Below are 18770 nucleotides of genomic sequence, written 5' to 3' on the forward strand. Positions count from 1 at the left end.
TTTACTATGACTATGATAATGCACTGTAGAAATCTGGCACTATTGGTTGTCGTGTTTGCAAATTAAAAAATATCGTATTCACATTTATCCTCATTTATTTAAGTCACATATAATTTGAATTGATTTTACAGCGTCTTCATGTGTTCCGATCTGTGTTGTGTTCGACACGTGACACTCGGCACTATGTCGTACATTATGGAAATGTTTGAAGACAGCAAATGTACGTTTCATCGTACTGCCCATATGATTGGAATGGACACTATTCTACCTTTTCAATTGTAGCACGCTGTCTTCTCTATAGAGTGCACGAGTGCGTTCCTGTGGGTGAAAATGCCTCTTTAAATGACATCACTTTACAGATACGTCTCTAAGATACGTCAAGATAGAGCATTGCATCATTAGGCTAGTGGACTAGATAATGTACATAATGTCTCTTCGTTGCCATTTCGTTGATTTGATGGAAATCACTCTCGCCTACTTGTAAATTGCATATAGTTTTTTTTCTTGAAGACTCACGCGTTCTCTTATTGTTTGCGTCCCACAATCAAAGCATGCTATTATTTAGATACATGTGGTTGTAAATATTATTCCTATTGTGTAAACCTTGATGGGTAATTGCAAACAGTGTGTGAAGTTCTCTAAATAATTTACTATTTTAGTTTTATACTGGCCTGTGATTATCTGAACTAAATGCGTTGTTTAAATGAAATAGGAAACTGCGCAAATAAATGCATATTTAAAATTGTTTTACGTGCTTTCAATTCGAAGTGCGTGAGCATCATAACAATTCAGAATGTATGTTAATATATACTTTAATATACACACTCAAACTGGCGCAACTCGTCTATGTCGAAAGTTAAAGTAGAGATGCATCCAAGAATAAATAACTACAATAGAATGCATTTCACGATTGATGTTTTGTGTTTCAATGCTTTGTGAGGGAAATTATATTCAATTTAATGAATTTCCAGTTTGATAATATTTCTTGAACTACAATCGTTCTCCACAAGCTCTCTCTTATTCGTTGTAGCAATGTGTACATGCAGTCCTCTCATATCGGCAGGTGTTACAAGAAATGTACCACGGTACTCAAATTGATACCAGAAGGCATTAAGCCATTTTTTGCATGCATTTTAAAGTGACATTTTCATTCCCCCACCCAATGCCATCGGACAATCGGTAGCAATATCAGTGTAAGGTACTCACGGGTTCACGCCTTTGCACCTGGTGAAGTATTGACTAAAATCAGATATATGTTACCTTAATTTATACAAAGAACAGCTGCACCTTGCCATCACGTGATTAAATGCTTTAGCCACTGACACATGTATAATTGTACGAGCCCTAAAGTGTGCTCACCGTCCACTCTATTAATGTTTACATACATATTTACCATATCACATAATAAGAAATGTATCAATCTCACATGGCAATACATCACATTCAACGAAACCTCGAATGTGGTCTCGTCAATGACGTTGGCAGCTGTTGATATGAATGTGTCACTCGGTGCACGTTGCGTACGTGGCAAGCGGCATCACACGTTTATTAAATCCGTCATCGGCTTACCAATTTTGCTTGAAAGTTGAAAGCTGCTACTTTTTAAAAGATAATGACACATTTTGATTCATTGAAAGACACCTGAAAACGTAATTTGAAAATAAGTACCAGCTTGTTTTGAATAAAAGTAATATCCTGCTTCGTTAACAGGCTGCAATCATGACTCGTTTTTTTATTCAGATGTATAATTTTGCTTTGTGTTTTCCTTCTCATATAACCATGATATCTCCTGTGAAGATACGTTGGTATAAAGACGTTGTCATACGACACACGGCGGTATACATGGCCAAGATCATATATCCTGGCTTTTAGTAGCACCTGTGAATATTCAGGAATGCTGCTATTGTTATATGTGATTAAATTGATACAACAATGTGAAGATAATTTATATGAGTGTACATATCTTTTTGATGGTGAAAATATTACCCGTCTAATGAGAGTTCCATGGTTATTAGCAAAACACCTCAAACAGTCGCAACTACATAATACGCGGAAATCAGAGATAAATGAGAAAATAAAATGCAAACTTTTCAAGATTGTTCATTGACCGTTCTGTAATGAAATGTACGTGTTTTATCCCAAGCTCATTCAGAGAATGTTGACTTAGCATTAGGCGGACTTGATGTATGTAGTCACGTTACCATGGATACATAAAACAACATGATCTTAATAATAATCATTTTCCATTAGTAAAGTAACTGATGTATGTAGTGTGATATATACGTATGTACGTATACGACAGTTCGTATGCTTCTTCTTTTTCGATGTTTTTCCCTGCCGTTTGGTATGGCATTGAATTGCAGGTATTATCGATTGGTTAACGAAATGGGCATTGCTTATTCTGTAGAATGTGATCGCTTTACGACTTTTATAGGTCACGTAGAACATTCTTTTAATTCTATACATTATTAGCATAGCAGATATTGAGTGACTGATGTCGGCTTACACCCAGACATCCAGTCATGTGAACATTTGTTTTCACTGACTCATTTCGTTATCACTACTTTCTGATCGAGTAAAACAAACCAAGAAGTAGCATTTTCTCTATATTGTACACATTTCCAGGAACATTTCAGTTTCACTATCAATAATATTTGAGATTTCGATTGGAATTAGAACACCCTCCTCGCACTAGAGTGAATCACGTTGCAAAAAATCACGTAACCCCAATTTGCTTTAATTGGCAGACTTCCGGCTTTCCATTTAAAGCACGTCAGACTCAATTTCCCCCTACTGGTTTACAAGTTTTCAATCATATAATATTTTGCTTGTCAAATATATTGATATATATTACCCTGGTCACGTGATAAAATTAATGTTAAATTACAGAGTTATTTTTTTTTGTTCTGTTCTCTGTGCCATTCATTTTTTATGTCGGACTAGTCTGACAATTTTCAATTGTAATTAATACAAAATTCTTCATTTAAACAGTATTTCGTATAAAAAATGTATTGGCTAATTAGCCGTTACTGACACCAGATCGAACTGAGCCTGGTTGCCGATTGTATAACATTGTATCGAGCGGTTGGCACTAATTACTAATTGTACCTGCTTAATAAGTTACGGGCACAACTGTTAAATTGTGGTAAAGTAAATTCATAAACACAAATGCCAATAATTTTTTTCGTAATTGCATATATATTTATCATATTTCCATAATTACATCTTGTATAATATATATATATACTTGTTGGAATTCTCAACATTTTCAAAATATCTTTAAAATCATATGATAAGACTTTTAATGACATCTGCAATAGCACTTATAGACACATAAATATCTACCGGTCAATATACTTGCTTCTGGGCGCACAGATCTTCCCATATTCTCTATCGGTAAGACACGTCCCTCTCAGGTTTGCGGCCATAATATGCAATTACAAAGTTTTTATGTAGTAAAGCAAGCTGAAATAAACTTGTCACAAATACAACATAATATTAATTACTGACAAAAATTTCACTAAAAATGCTTATTGCAATACACTTTAAATGATATGTTTAATTAACCCATCGTTTTAGACATAGCGTAGTGTTTGCTTCTTTTTTTCTAACGGTATGAAATACTATTTAAATAAGTATACCCCAGGGATGCATGGCAGTGACATTACCATCTGAATAAAATATCTAAATGGTCACTCCTTTGTGATTTAACACAAAGGATATAATTATTAAATATTAACGCCGACCTCCAAAAATGACCTGATAAAAATAATCCAATGTGCTAACAATGTCATGACCGTGTCGGATTTTTTTAATTTCACGTTTGCTCACAACGTGTTGCAAGTCGACTGCGTGTATTATTTTTTTTACTTTCTTCACATATTCGCCTTAGATATATATTGCATTCACTACCGCCTCTAAATACTAAAACACTACAAGTGTGTGATATATTACAAATGAAAGCGAATACGACCTATAAGCAATATGTTACTTATGAATGTCATTATTAATATTGACGTAGGTACAACAAACAGAATGACACAGAAAATAACAGTGTCACTCTCCATTGTATCAACATAAGAGTAACCATGGCAGCTATTCACTTTATGCACACACGTCAATCAGAACAGAGTACATACAATAAATGCATTTTCAATTAATCTAATTAACAAAGCGTCCAACTTATTTACAGTCGTGTTCATTATTGAGATAGGAGTATGAGTAGCACTCATTGCCACAAACAATTGTGACCAAAGACGAACGGTTGCTTTAATATTGATTGTTTACATAGCCTACAGTTAAACACCGATCAATTCTCGTTGTCGTTAACATATCTATAGCAGCGTGTGACCATGTGTCTTGCAAGCATTAACTCAACAATTGTGGTTTATGTTCGAGAAAAACAATCTTAACATCGGTATTTCATTCTCCTTAAGCTGTACGTTTTGTTACATACTATTCTACCTGTTTAATAATAGATCGCGAGGAATGGATTCTTGATTGTTGTTTTTAGTATGAAGTATTTCAGTATTATTGGGACACAGCGTAATATGTCAAAGTAAACCTGACCCTCGTAACGTATTTTCTCAATTGACATAACATCAATTCCATTTCATGCGTATATTACACCTATATACAAGTAAGTCGTACCATGAATATTGCCTGTGAATGCTTGATACTAAATAACTACACTATGCCTACCTCACATTTGTCATGCTACATACGTTAATACTACTGATAAATCTAACATATATTTTTTAGTTAACTGTAATGGCAGTGAAGAGTCAAAATATATAATAATAATAATAATAATAATATAATAATAAAATATAGCACACGTATCTGTTACGAAGAGGGGAACATAGGCTATTGCTCACATTTAGTATGAGAAAATAGTGATAATAATGTTGTCATAAAGTTTCTGTTACTAAAGGCGTTGCAGAATAAGTACTTGTGTTTTACTAATATGACCATTGAGCATTATGGAAACCACGTGCATTGATACGATATGTGTGATAGCCGCAATGTCTGGTGGGAACTCCAAATTATATTTTAGGCTCTTGAACCAAAATTCGAAATAAAAACAGTTATTCAAGAAACACTACTGCGGCAAAATGAATGTTTTAATTCTTTTTTACGTATCCTAGAGAGTGCCACTAAACTGGGTCGTGCTAAAAACATACATAAAGAACAAAATATTTTGATAAAAGAGGGGGTATAACTGAAATGTTTAAATATAAGGAAAAAAACACTTTTACATCTCAAGCAATCAAACTATAAACCTGACTTGCCGATACAAAACTGTTATATTAACTGTGTATATCGTCTTTCCCGCTTTCCTCTCGTTGTAAATACATATCTGCCAATTCTTTATCGCTGAGCTTTCCATCGATTACCGTGTTTTGTCGTTTCCCAAATTCGGTAAACAAGTCGCCAGTCAGGGGATTTTGCCTTTTGGCGGAATCACCGTTGAAAGCGGGCTCTCGTCTTTTATCAAATACTTCGTAATCTAGTGGATTGCGTTGACGTTTACTGGTAACCATCTCCCCTGTGTCTTGATGTAGGTGTTGATTAGCTTTGATGTACTCGTCTCTTTGCATGTCATCCTCACTTTTCTCAGAATAAGGTGGTTTATTTTCGCGACGTTTGCCAAATTCCGTAAACAGATCGCCAGTGAGCGGGTTTTGACGCTTTCCAAACTCAGTAAATATCTCACCAGGCAGGGGTTGTCCGCGTTTCCCGAACTCCGTGAATAGATCACCTGTGAGAGGATTCTGTCGCTTGCCGTCGTCCTTGAGGCTGGAGGGTCTATTTCGTTTCCCGAACTCTGTGAATAGATCTCCCGTAAGGGGGTTCTGCCTTTTCCCGTGACTATCAATATCAGGCGATTTCATCCCACCTGACGTACGCTTACCGAACTCAGTGAAAAGGTCACCCGTCAACGGATTTTGTCTTCTCTGAAGATCAACAGCTCGTTCGTTATCACCGTATTGTGTTAGCTCATCGTCTGACAAGGAACTGTATCGTATACCCTCAATCTCATTAGCTTCTTTCTGTTTTCTTATCGCCGTGTTAATCTGTCGGTGAACATAGAGAAAAACAGAATGTGATAATTAAATTGGCAGTGAAGTGAAAAAAATATGGGCACTGAGTACGGTGTTATCCATCGATACATCATATTGATATGGTATACGTAAACTAAAAACCGTTTTACTAAGATATGTGAACAATTTTAGAAAGGAAAACCTTTTCACGTTCAATTAAAATCTTGCTGTCATTCAAGGTGAGAAGAACAGAAGTGTGACTTTTCCGACCACATTGTGAAGTCACTGAAGTGCCATATGTATAACACATAGTATATGTGATTTTTACGACATTGTAGTCAATAAACCGGAAATATTGCAATGGAAAAACACTATGACATTGTTGTAAATTATAAATTTAACACACTCTGTTGAACCATAGGCAACGCCTATATCAAATCATTCACTTTGGCTGCCTAAGATTCAGCCAGAAAGCATCTTCCTCATATCTAGTGCACATTATCTGATGGAAACGCGAAGAAAATTCAAATTAGACAACTCGCAAAGACCGTGATCATGTATATAATTACTGGGTTTGTCTGATAGAAAGTGAAAGAAAGACTGCCATAGTGTGTTCACAAACTACATTTGAAATCACGCACGCACGTCTATTATTAGGCCAGATTGCATTTAACAAAAAACGGAAATCAAAACTAAAATCAATCCAGACATCTATTGATCCTCCCGGGACCGTGTATGTACAGGCGATAGTTTCATATTGGCATGAGCAATCCATGATTACGACAAGACAAAATGAAACCTTGCGACTTTCACTGAACTACAGCCAAACAATGTTGAACTTCGTTATTTGTTCTCATCTCAACCAAGGTGACGCATGTTTTATAATCTATGTAATCTTGAGCTGCAGATGTCAATCAATTTGAGTTCTCGCCTAGGGATAATTCTCAAAAATAAGTCTCCGTGGAAATGAAGAAAAATCTAATTAGATTTTCTCGACGTGATTGAAAGCACCAAAATAGGTTGTTTTAGACAGCTAACAGGGCACAATATGCGGTGAGACAGCAATAAATATTACTCATAATTATAATTAAAATGATACAAGCTGCAAGAACATGGGGAAACCTTATACACTAGTCAAGAAAATAACTGTAGAGAATAAAATGTAGTAATTAAATAATTTGAACTAATTGATTAATTAGTAAAAATAACCGTTAACTGTCATGTTCAATTATATTTTCATGTCGGTATAACGAATGAAAGATGGGCTTCAAATAATATATATTATACATAGCCAAACATTACTTATTAATATAACACCTGTTAACTATGTTGTGAGAACACGTTACAATCTGCCAGCTGTGATTATACATTCAAGCTTTTGTCTCATCATTGCAAGTTGTGGTCTGATAACATTGTCAGCAACAATATATGGGATTATTAGTCAGCGTATACAATTTGACACGTACAAGAATATGCTTAGAAGCCTTTGCCACTATTGTTAACTGATGTCACCTTGCTGGATACACCAACAAATATATTCGATATCAAAATTCGCATGCAGACGCGTACACATTTATTTATGCTCAAATACATTCATCGTCAATGTAACTGCCGAAACCACACTTTTCCACAAGCGATTTGCTAGCATAGAAAGAGTAACGAGTATAAACACCTCATGTGTGAGACAGATCAAGGACATATACTTGAAACAACCAATTACCCGGAGGTGCCTAAGTGCTATGACTTCGCAGAATATTTGTAATAATGGAAATATCACGCTATATACACTATATAACATATATTCCTGTAAAAAAACAATTCCCTGTCAGGTAAATTATCAAGTCTTCGGGAAATTGTTACTGATACTCTCTTTTATCATCACATTTCAACAATCGCTCTTTTCCACACAATGCTATCATACCTAATTATGGCAATGTCAAGTCTATAACTAACATGTGCACGCGTGAAAAGATCTAATCATGACTCCATTGTTGGAAGGGTCGATTGGGTGTCGACACATACGTAGCAAACAAGCTGATTGACACTAAGGTATCTGCACTAACGTATACTCCCGGCTACACGGCAACCCTGTCAGTGATTTTACTGATTAGCTAAATACAATACAAGTGATTACTTTTCTACCATTCATCCAAATCAAAATGTTATGCTTTCGAGGTGGAGAGGTGAGCTATACATTATTTGGATACCGCTACACCTCAAATTGCACACTAAACGACGATCTTATTTTAATAAAGGTGAACGCCGATAAAACAAGTAGTTATTAGCTAATTAGATAGCATGAAAAAAACGGGCATTTTTAACAAACTGGAAGACGTTTGAGTATACGGTACATCAAACCGGTGACGTAGCATGCAATAATAAACGAACATTCGGCCTATTGATTCTGTTTTTCTGATGCATTTCTTTCATTGTGGCCGTTATTGATTGTTAATATAGGCTCGTGTAATTAAACATTCAGAAGTGAAATGTGTACTAATAATACGACATCTGTATGCTTCTATGCTAATGATTTATTTATTATGCTTATATGAGATAAGATGATAAACAAAAACGCAACGAAGATGTTATCTACTCATATTTTATAACATCACATATGAAAGCAATGGTGCTGATTAAGATCTCTCTACCTGTAATGAAGCGTACCGTGTTTCTAATCACGCAATCTTTTTTAATAAGCACCCACCGTGAGTACATTTTGTATGTGCGAAATGGGAATTATGTCCTTGTATATTTTGTATACAACTACAAAAGATGCAATGGAATGATAAGTATATCAATACGGTGATGTACACGTTCTCAATAAAAACACATTTTGCACTGTTCTCCCAGTCACAGTTTTATGACTACCAACTATCTTCACATAATATCACTATTGTTACATTTTTCGTTCGATACATCAAACTAGCGGCATGTAAACACGTGTCGAAAACTTTACAATATAAACCGGCTAAGCTCATTGACTCATTTAGTTGTCTATATTCTGAGATTCCTACCACTATCGTACGTGAGGGCGGACAAATATCATGAATATTAAAGAGTCGTGCGCTATGTGTGATGTATTACATAGTGATATGTATTATTCTGGTATAATTTAATATAATTCAACGCAGGCTAAGATGTTAGACTTATACTTAAGATAAAGATAAAGAAGCAATATTTGAATAACACGTCCTGGGAATACAGTAATTCCATTTATCGTAATGTATCGCAATGTAAGACGTATTGGCTAAATTGAATAAATATGCTAAGACACGTGTAGTCTGGATTTGCATACATTTGCATATAATTCAAAGTAAAACGCATAGTAGTTTTGTTTTAGTGAGTATCGAACGAATGCAGTTTTTGTCAAAACAGTGTTTTCATTTTACGGTAAATCGTATTCTGTTATTATCATGTAATTCAGGCAGCAATGCTCTACAATACTGCAAATCATCCTAATCGCCCTTTTAATCAAATATTAACCGAATAAAACATACTCTATTACAAAACTGCAACAGTTTTCTCCTAAAGACTTATAATAAAATAATATGTGTTCAAAGTTGACAGTGATGAATAATTGAATCATCTAAGTTTGTTATTTCTATCACTTGTGATCAGATATATATATATGCATATGTTATTGGATAACATATTATAACGTGGTAAATATTGTAGTCAAGATATTGAAAACTATTGATTTGAAAAATCAGACAGTACTATGTTTGGACTTGGCAACGTACCCCTCTACTAGTAGATAAGTAAAACCATACAAATGCATCGGATGTTATAACCGGAAACAGATTGTATATCAGTCGACAACGCCATATGGCAATCCATTTATCAAAATATTCGTTTTAACCCACACTGCTGTGAATATTCAATGAACGCATTTTATTTATCTCATTTCATTTCATGTCAGTGTCCGAGTATGTCGTCAAACCCGCCATTGTTGTGCTTGAATGCCTATAATAATTATTATCCAGCTACAAATTGATCACTATTTATCACTCTACAAGATGGCAGGTAAATGATTGATTTTTTCAAGTACTAGAATATCCTGACAACTTTGTATTCATTTAGTACATAATTGTGTAATAGTGTTCAAAACCGGTGATCGTTCAAAACTTCTAACCAACCTGATGCAATCGAACATGCGCACGACGAAACGCATAATGATTTGAGGAAGAATAAGACATTCCGCTAACTGAGTTTGGATTTTGATCTGATGCATCAATAGTTAATTAACTGATTATATGATTGAGCCGCAATTATTATTACAGGCAAAGTTTATGCTAAATAAAATTATAGAAAGGCATATAAGGTTAGCATAATTAAAACGGTTGTATTTTATTGTTTGTACGTTGTGAGATAGTATATTATTCAAATTTTACCTGTTATTCGCAGCGTTTCACAAAGTGAGAGATTAATAATAATTAATAATAGTTAGTACTGTGATTGGCAGATAACATGTGCTTATCATAATTTACTTTTTCAATGCATGTATGCACACTTGGTAATTAAAATATTCATTTGCTCTTTTGTGTTTGCTTTGAAATCACTGCTCTGCAAATATGTAGTGATAAACATACAATAAATGTTTATACAGATTATCTATATCTATATACACAAATGTAGTTAAGAATTCACATTTTTCCAACTTTATGTAAAGTGACTATTGCGCTCATCGTGTCGTCAAATTATCTAGATCATCCCGCCAATCACGCTGACTACAGAGTGCTATGACGTCGTGAGTTTGATTACGTCAATGAAAACAATGAACAAATTGATGCTTCCTAATTCGCGTTATTCTGTTAGCATATACGCCACATTGTTTGTCCTTGTGCATTGTTGCGAGTTTGAAAATACAGTAATCCGATTCCGATTTCAGATTCTAAAAAAAAGTCAATTGTTTAGCCTCTCAACGAAGAAGTGCCTATTAGCTCTTTGCACGTGATTTTCGGCTCAATTACGTCATCAACTCATGTGGTTCGTAATGCGCATACGCAAATTTACGCTAGGTGAACATTTTATCAGGATTGTGAAGTATTTAGATGAGAAATATACGTGTTGTGACAGATAATATTTGAACTACTTTAATGAATGGAACACGACTACCATCGAGCTAGACTTTAAAAAATGGCGTATCCGTGACGTACTCGGACACAAATATAACGTCACTATCTACCAGGCTACAATTGTAATTGTACGGATAATCACACAGTAGATACGCAGACAGTCTATCGCAGTGGTGTATATAACAACGTTATTGCACATCAGTTTGTGATTACTTCAAGAGCAGACTAATTTAAAACCGCATTGGTATGACTGAAACAACGTGTTTTTTTTTTTACTTTTGTTTCATCGTTAACATTTTAATGAAAACAATCCACTACGTTTTAAATGTTGTACCCTACTCCTCGGCACAAAATGGCAGGTTTGAATTGAATATTGCCAGAAAACATACATTTTGCAGTATATCTTTTACAGGTAATAAAAGCGGTCAATATATCTTTCGTGATAACGTGAATGCAAACAAACCGTTTACACACAATGATGTGTTACATGTTGTAGCAAGACTGAAAGCTCCACAAACCATATTAGTTTGTTTTGTACTATTATTACCAGCACTTTTATGTTTGCGACAGCCGCCAAGGTCAGTATTGGCTGGCTCAGTCATTCGCCTTTAGGTCGAAGATAAATGACTTTGCTAGTAAACAAAATACATCACACGTAGTAATCTATTTTACTTTCTTCAACTTAAATAGTTTTTCGTGAAACAAATCGTCATTGTCGCATCATATTACCATCATGGAATCTTCGATAACACTGTGTTATCAATGTGGTCTGTATGTGTATATACTTGTAATTACAAACGGCCTTGTCTAATTGTGGCACGATATAATAGAGATATATTTAGTTTCAAATATTGAGAGAGCATTATTGACAATGAACTGTCGACTATGCGCGCACAACAACTCTATGATTATTGGATTTACTGATTGATGATAACAGAAGCTTCTTAATAAAATCTTAATAACAATTTAGTAAATTACTTTATCTGCTCGTTTGAAAGAGGTTTCATATTGAAAAATAAATTATTTATATTAGATGCCACATCGGAAAACACTGTGAAGCAAGCATTTAAAATGTCCAAACATAATTTGAAATAGCCTGTCACGGCAACACATACGAAGTTTAGATTTTTGAAATTAAACATAGCCTGCACATATAAGCGAAAAAGAAAAGAAATTTCCATGTGTATTTGTTCTATTTCCCATATGGAGTATGGTATAAGCAAATAAAGCAAATTCATGATTTTAAAACTTAATTCTTCTAACGTATAGAATAGAATAGAATAGAATAGAATAGAATAGAATAGAATAGAATAGAATAGAATAGAATAGAATAGAATAGAATAGAATGGAATGGAATGGAATAGAATAGAATAGAATAGAATAGAATAGAATAGAATAGAATGGAATGGAATGGAATGGAATGGAATGGAATGGAATGGAATGGAATGGAATGGAATGGAATAGAATAGAATAGAATAGAATAGAATAGAATAGAATAGAATAGAATAGAATAGAATAGAATAGAATAGAATAGAATAGAATAGAATAGAATAGAATAGAATAGAATAGAATAGAAAGCACTCTACTTTGCTCATTACAGAAACTATGATATATTTTTGGTACTAACAGTGTAACAAGGTTGCATTAGCACACAACCAGTGTAGTTATTAGTGTCGACTCAGAGATATGTTATTCGTTGGTAATGTAATAGAAATCAGGAAACTCGTAAAAGTATACGTCATTCACAACTTTGTCCCACCGGATGCGATTAAAAACTATGTGTGATTACTTATATGACATGGGTGTGCGTACCACTGTGTTATTTAATACACCAGTAAAGGTTATAGACTTCCGGTTATCTGACTTACACACATTTCATGACAACTAATAATAATTGTCCTTTTTTGGTTTTTGCTTTACGTCATTGTTATACATAAGTGACTTAATCCCACTGACTAATCGTGAGTATTAGATTTTAATTCAAAACTAATAAATTTGTAAAGTAAAAATAAACACACGTGAAGATGAATAAATAAAAAAATGCAAATGTTACTGTGTCGTCTGTCGGCCCGAGCGATATTCTGATACATGTTCCAGGGTCGTGTGCATATTGAGCTACGCATTAGTATTGATGATATTATAGTCGCATATAAGAAACTTGCAGCATTGCCGTTTGGGGATTCGAGACAATTCTATGCACAGTGCCTCGCCTTCGGCTTTCTCACTATCAAGATCAAGTCCTGTCTATTAGTGCATGGATATGTGGGTTTTGTGAATACTACATTGTACATTTCAATTGGTCCACGTTAACTGTGTCTTAACATTAATAGTAACGACCCCCCCCCCCACACACACACACTCACCCAAACTTGTTCCACAATACATGTATGTGTTCGTGTCATGAGGGAACTACTCTAAAAATAGCCTACTAGATGTCCACACACCCTGTTGAGCAAAGGTCAATAAAGGCAAATGTTTACCCCAACTTGTCAACACCATAAACACACAGAAACAAACATGCGCACTGTTTGAACTGTCGTAGTGTACGTCTAGGATACATTATCAGAATCACGAAAATGGCGCTTGATCCTCCATCACTCTTCGCAACTCAAGATCTATCAGGACGACTGCATCGGCATTTTGACTGAGGCTGGTGTACAGAAAATCACCGCGATTGTAAATGTCCAATAGGTTGCGTAAGAAAGATTTAATAGCGAACTTAATAAAGCGCACCACAGGAACATAGTCATTAAATATTAATATAACTGCGCCAACCCCGTGGCTGCAAATTAACTGAAATTAACCCAACGCAATAAACATTGTAATTTTAAATTCGTTTTTGATTATTATACTATAACACACAATAGCTTATTTTAATATAGTCATGCGTGCCATGTCATTTCATAGAAGTATCCCGAGTGATCGTAATACGTGGCGGAGTAAATCGATATAGTGTTGTATTTAAAATATAATAATGATATGAAATTGAACGCTAAGAATGAAACATTGCCGAAAATGTATTTTAGACTGGAATGGGTGCTTGCGCTCATGGAAAATTGCTAATCGATGGGAAACTAGATTCATTTCACAACATACAATGGAAATGTTAACAATTGCTTAGATAATTAGCAATAAAGATAATATTTCTTCAAACAGTCTCATATAATCAATTTCTGATATACATTCGGTAAACTTACCAGGAATTTATCAAACTACGTGAAAACAACTTAACAGCTTACATTAAAATCAGGTTTTGATTGAAAAAAAGTGGAACAAAAATGACATTAGGCACATTTGCCGCGGTTTCACTGTGAAAATGAACAGTCATTGAAAATTGAGGTACATGAGGGCACATCGCACCGACCCAATTCGGCGGCGTATTTCAACATTCAGACAACATTTGTTACAATATGAATGAGCCATTTTATTCTTTGACAATATGGATCACTTTTCAAATTTTGAATGCATCTAAATCGGCACTCCAACATAGTAAACAGACACATTGTTGAGATTAGCTGATAGAGTGGAAGCCTCACTGACTTTTATACTTGTAGCGGGTCACTCATTGCAATACTACCGAAACGAGATCTTCAAAATTTCAACAATCTAGCAAAAACACATATTAATGATTGGGCCAAGTGGTCGACCCATATTTCATTTTCTTTTCGACGAGCCGAGTAGTGCCCCGGATACCACGACAGGGAGTAAATGGTAACAGGACATGTTTTAGTGGAGTGATAATTAATTAGTCGTGCGCTACACCGACGTGTTAGATATGTACAACGTGATAAAATTTATTCAAATAAAATATAATTTTTCTTTGCCAGCCTTGTCGGAAGATACAATTAACATGCATCTCAGTAATTAATATAGCATAGATCAGCATACTAATCATGAAATTAACAAATTTATCGATAATGATACTAGCAATGGGTTATTTAGTGTTGCCGCAACGGTGCGGTGGTAGGCGCCGCTGTTTTTAACAACTATCGGCGGAGTTCTGATTGTGATAACCATGGCAAACACTGCCATATTCTATTACAGCAAGTTTTTATGAGTTAAGAGTTTTAGAGAGAAAACGATTTGTCGTTTCGTATATTGAACATTCATTTGGAATAAGTTTTTGGTGGTTTTAAATGTAACGATTTCACTCAGTACGAATTTTACAATTACATTTATTGTCTTGAGCAATAATCAAATTCCGTCTGTTCCGTCTTTATTTTGTGAGAAATCGTGTCCAGGATAAATTTTGCTTTGCCTGTTCACTCAATTTGACTGGTAAGTAGGTTGCTTGACCTGTGTTATCTAAAAATGTTTCAATGGAACGTTCTAACCGCAATTGTTATTCGTGGCATAACTCGGTAATTGAGAGGAACTTTCAGACGCGCCACTCCTTCCACATTTTATTCGACAAATATTTGACTTTGCCAAAGCGGAAGGAAGGGAGTTATTCGTACCGTCTGGTTCATTACTTACATCGATTTACTAGTTTTGATGAAACATTCACAATTTCTTAGTAAACTCACTCTACAGTTGTCAACGGCTGCACCCAAACACATACATATTAGTACATGCACGTATTAAAAGGAGACCATGCAACTATCTTGTTCTCTCGTCGGATTGACAAAAAAGCAGTGATTCTGTTCAAATTACCCGTCAAGTACCGGCACTTTGTAACAAGTGTATGCACTGCTGCGAGATACTCGGCATATATGTTCTATAACGCACCTACCAACGCAATACTCACATGGATGCAAAAATGGGACCCCCAATAAAAATGAATAGGTTCAAAGTCCTTACCTTCGATAATAACGCCCGGACCTCACCCCAATCGATGTTATCCGCCTTCGTTGCTTCGAGCAGGACACCGTGTTCGCAAATAATCAGAAAACATACTAAAGTCAGTATACTACGAATCATGTTTGTCATGATCTTAATAAATAGCTGCTTATAGATCGGCCACCAACCTCAAAGTGGACGTTACACAGATCTCTCTCTCCTTTAAATAGTGGTAGTGTGTCGTGCAGGTAGATCAGCCCACTCAAGTGAGTAATCGTACAATATCACCCTCCGGTATAAAATTGAGGGCGCTCGCACTTGTTGTCTTATCCCATCTAACAAATTCCATTGTTGAATTTTTTGAACATATTACTTAAAGGATGGTTTGGAATCTGACAGTAATAACCAACATTTATTGAACAAATGACATTTAGTATGACGAAAGTCGTATAGAGGTAAATATCACCAACACACAGTATTATACCCCGCACATATGCATCAATCCGTATCGACTATACCTGAACCGAATTCCTGAAACTTTCGACTAACTGCAACTTGAAGATTGAGAACAGTATTACTACTTTATGAAATAATCAAGAGAAAGGCAGCACAAGCTATGATTGAAATCTTGTCACGTTCTTCGCACTAAATTCATCGTTATCAGTTCTCATCTTGTCGTTTCAATGAATTCCGTCACCAGATATAAATCAGCGTGGGTGAGTAAAAACGAGAGCATAGTATGAGGGCGCGCGGCATCAATTAATCAAGTCTCACTCAAAAAAGGATGATTATATCCGGTTACTGATTTATTACAACAAGGTTGGAAAACTAGTAGAATTATTTCATGATTGAGTGTCTCGTCTTGTCTCGTCAATGGATTTATTAATTTATAATATAGTGAATATGGCTGAGATTGTTGCATGGCGGATCCAACATCCGGAACAGTAGCAATTACTCTTAATGGCAAGGACATTACTTTTTTAAAGTATTCCTTGAGATCTATATATCTTTCTTTCACTGATTTCAACATGTAGTGCGTGCGTTTGTCGTCCATAGTAATTTTGGGTCTGTCATTTCACTACATATATTATGAAGTTTATTTCGGGTGTGTTGGCTTATTATATTAGTTCCATTATTATTATATCTGTTGTCATGTTTTCACATTTGTTACCTTACACGGCATTAAGTGCGTCCAATGTATTTCTCATATGAGCACGTAGTGTATATTATTTGTTCGAAAGTTGCAGAACACATTCTAACAAAGAACGTTGACGGGGAATAATCTGACGGGCATGCGATGGAAAGGTGTCGAGCTTCCCGATACACCCTCAGACAGAAAATTGCGTTGATAATACAAAACAATTGATTGACGGTCTTTTCAGCAAAATGTTTTCAAATGTGAATATTGTCACATTGCTAAAAATAAATAATCGACGGCAAAGTTTATCAAACTGGTACAGGCTACAGGTAAACATAAACAAACATTTTATACAGTTTATTTGCATTTTACCTCGATTATGAATTAAATATTGTAGAATATTTGTAGGATTCATAACCTTTATTGTCAATATTCCTTTATTGTATCTTTATAATTGCACTATGTACGAGGTAATAAAATATCTGATTACCATTTACAGGTGTTTTATTCATTTCAATTAGAAAATCGCACAAATAAAAATCAGGTGTCAATCAATCATAGCTATTGTATACTTCCCAGCATAGATATATTTGAAATATAATTCAATTTTTTTATGAAAATCCAGAAATTATTATCCAGAAACTGCGTTGATTATCTAGTTGATATTTGATGAGCACGTACCATGTATTTCTATGTCCCTAACAAATTTGTTCATGTAAACAGTTTGACTTGCTGTTGGCAAATTTGTTTTGGTGAAGTATAGTAATGTGAAATTTACACTCAACATAAAGAGTGTGGTTAATTTTGGTGGAGGAAATTTTGTAAATATACAAAAAATGCGTTGATATATGTTATGTTGGTAACTTGAATATACCTCCATCAGATTTGTTCATTTCGTAACAATATCACAATTCTTATTGTTTTCTTGAAAACAACCAGCCCGATGGCTTTGAAACTTGGTATGTATTTCTACTTCTATCAGATTTGTTCATTTAGTGAAGATACTCGAATATTTATTATCATGTTTAATGAAAAAAAAAATATTTTCGGATTTTTCTACCAGTCCGATTGCTTTGTAGTAAATAGCAAGCTTTATTGCATAGTCGTAACATTGAAGACATCGGTCACTTGTGACTGCATTAATAGCAAGTTTGTGTGTTTGTTAGTTTGAAAACATCTAGAAGACTCGTTGCTGAGTGATTTAAAGACATAGCCAGGGTAAATTGGCTGATTCTGGTGACACAACTGAATAGACCGTGACTGTCACTGGACTGGATAAACCGAGGCAATCGACAGAGCAAAGAACGACTCATCGTGATATCAAGTATCACAGTCAGATCAGCATGTTGTGTAGTTGATTGTGCAAACCAACATTTACAAGATACTATAAATCGCCATCTGATCTAAATACCCATGGGATAATCGAGAGACTACGTGCAGAGAAGACTGCTGAACTTGATCAATTACGTGTGGAACGCCATAATTCCGTCAATTTAGCTGTGAATATTTGATGAGGCGAGTGCAAGTAGCTACCCTAAACTTGATTATCCTGGAGAAGTGAACTTTATTATAATTGATCGCACAAGCATCGTAAGCGTGATTTTCACTGACATTGTTGTAGGTAATTTGACAAAGAATAGCGGTGCGAGATGATGGTATTGAGGAGAATATTAGATGAAGAATAACTTGGAGCTCGAAGGCATTATTCGACCGTAAAAAATTGTTAAATAACAT

General features: G+C 35.0%; 1 protein-coding gene across 1 annotated transcript; it reads right to left on the reverse strand.

Annotated features, from left to right (window-relative positions):
• Nucleotides 1–4733: 4733 nt before the first annotated feature.
• On the reverse strand, nucleotides 4734–16142 carry LOC102808345 (uncharacterized). The gene is made up of 2 exons (XM_006818256.3): nucleotides 15920–16142; nucleotides 4734–6077 (listed from the first exon to the last, which is right to left on the reverse strand). Exons 1-2 carry the CDS (start codon nucleotides 16046–16048, stop codon nucleotides 5310–5312), a joined length of 897 nt encoding a protein of 298 aa, XP_006818319.2. The 5' UTR covers nucleotides 16049–16142; the 3' UTR covers nucleotides 4734–5309.
• Between the last annotated feature and the right edge of the window lie 2628 nt (nucleotides 16143–18770).

The sequence above is a fragment of the Saccoglossus kowalevskii genome, chromosome 4, assembly GCF_978046115.1.
Source record: "Saccoglossus kowalevskii chromosome 4, keSacKowa6.1, whole genome shotgun sequence".
NCBI classification, from domain to species: Eukaryota; Metazoa; Hemichordata; class Enteropneusta; family Harrimaniidae; genus Saccoglossus; species Saccoglossus kowalevskii.

What these genes read in the sequence shown, in the direction of transcription:
- LOC102808345 (XM_006818256.3), bottom strand. Translation starts at nt 16,048, where the DNA reads ATGACAAACATGATTCGTAGTATACTGACTTTAGTATGTTTTCTGATT. An exon ending in TCCGGGCGTTATTATCGAAG is followed by an intron (nt 6,078 to 15,919) that starts GTAAGGACTTTG and finishes GTTCACCGACAG; the next exon opens with ATTAACACGGCGATAAGAAA.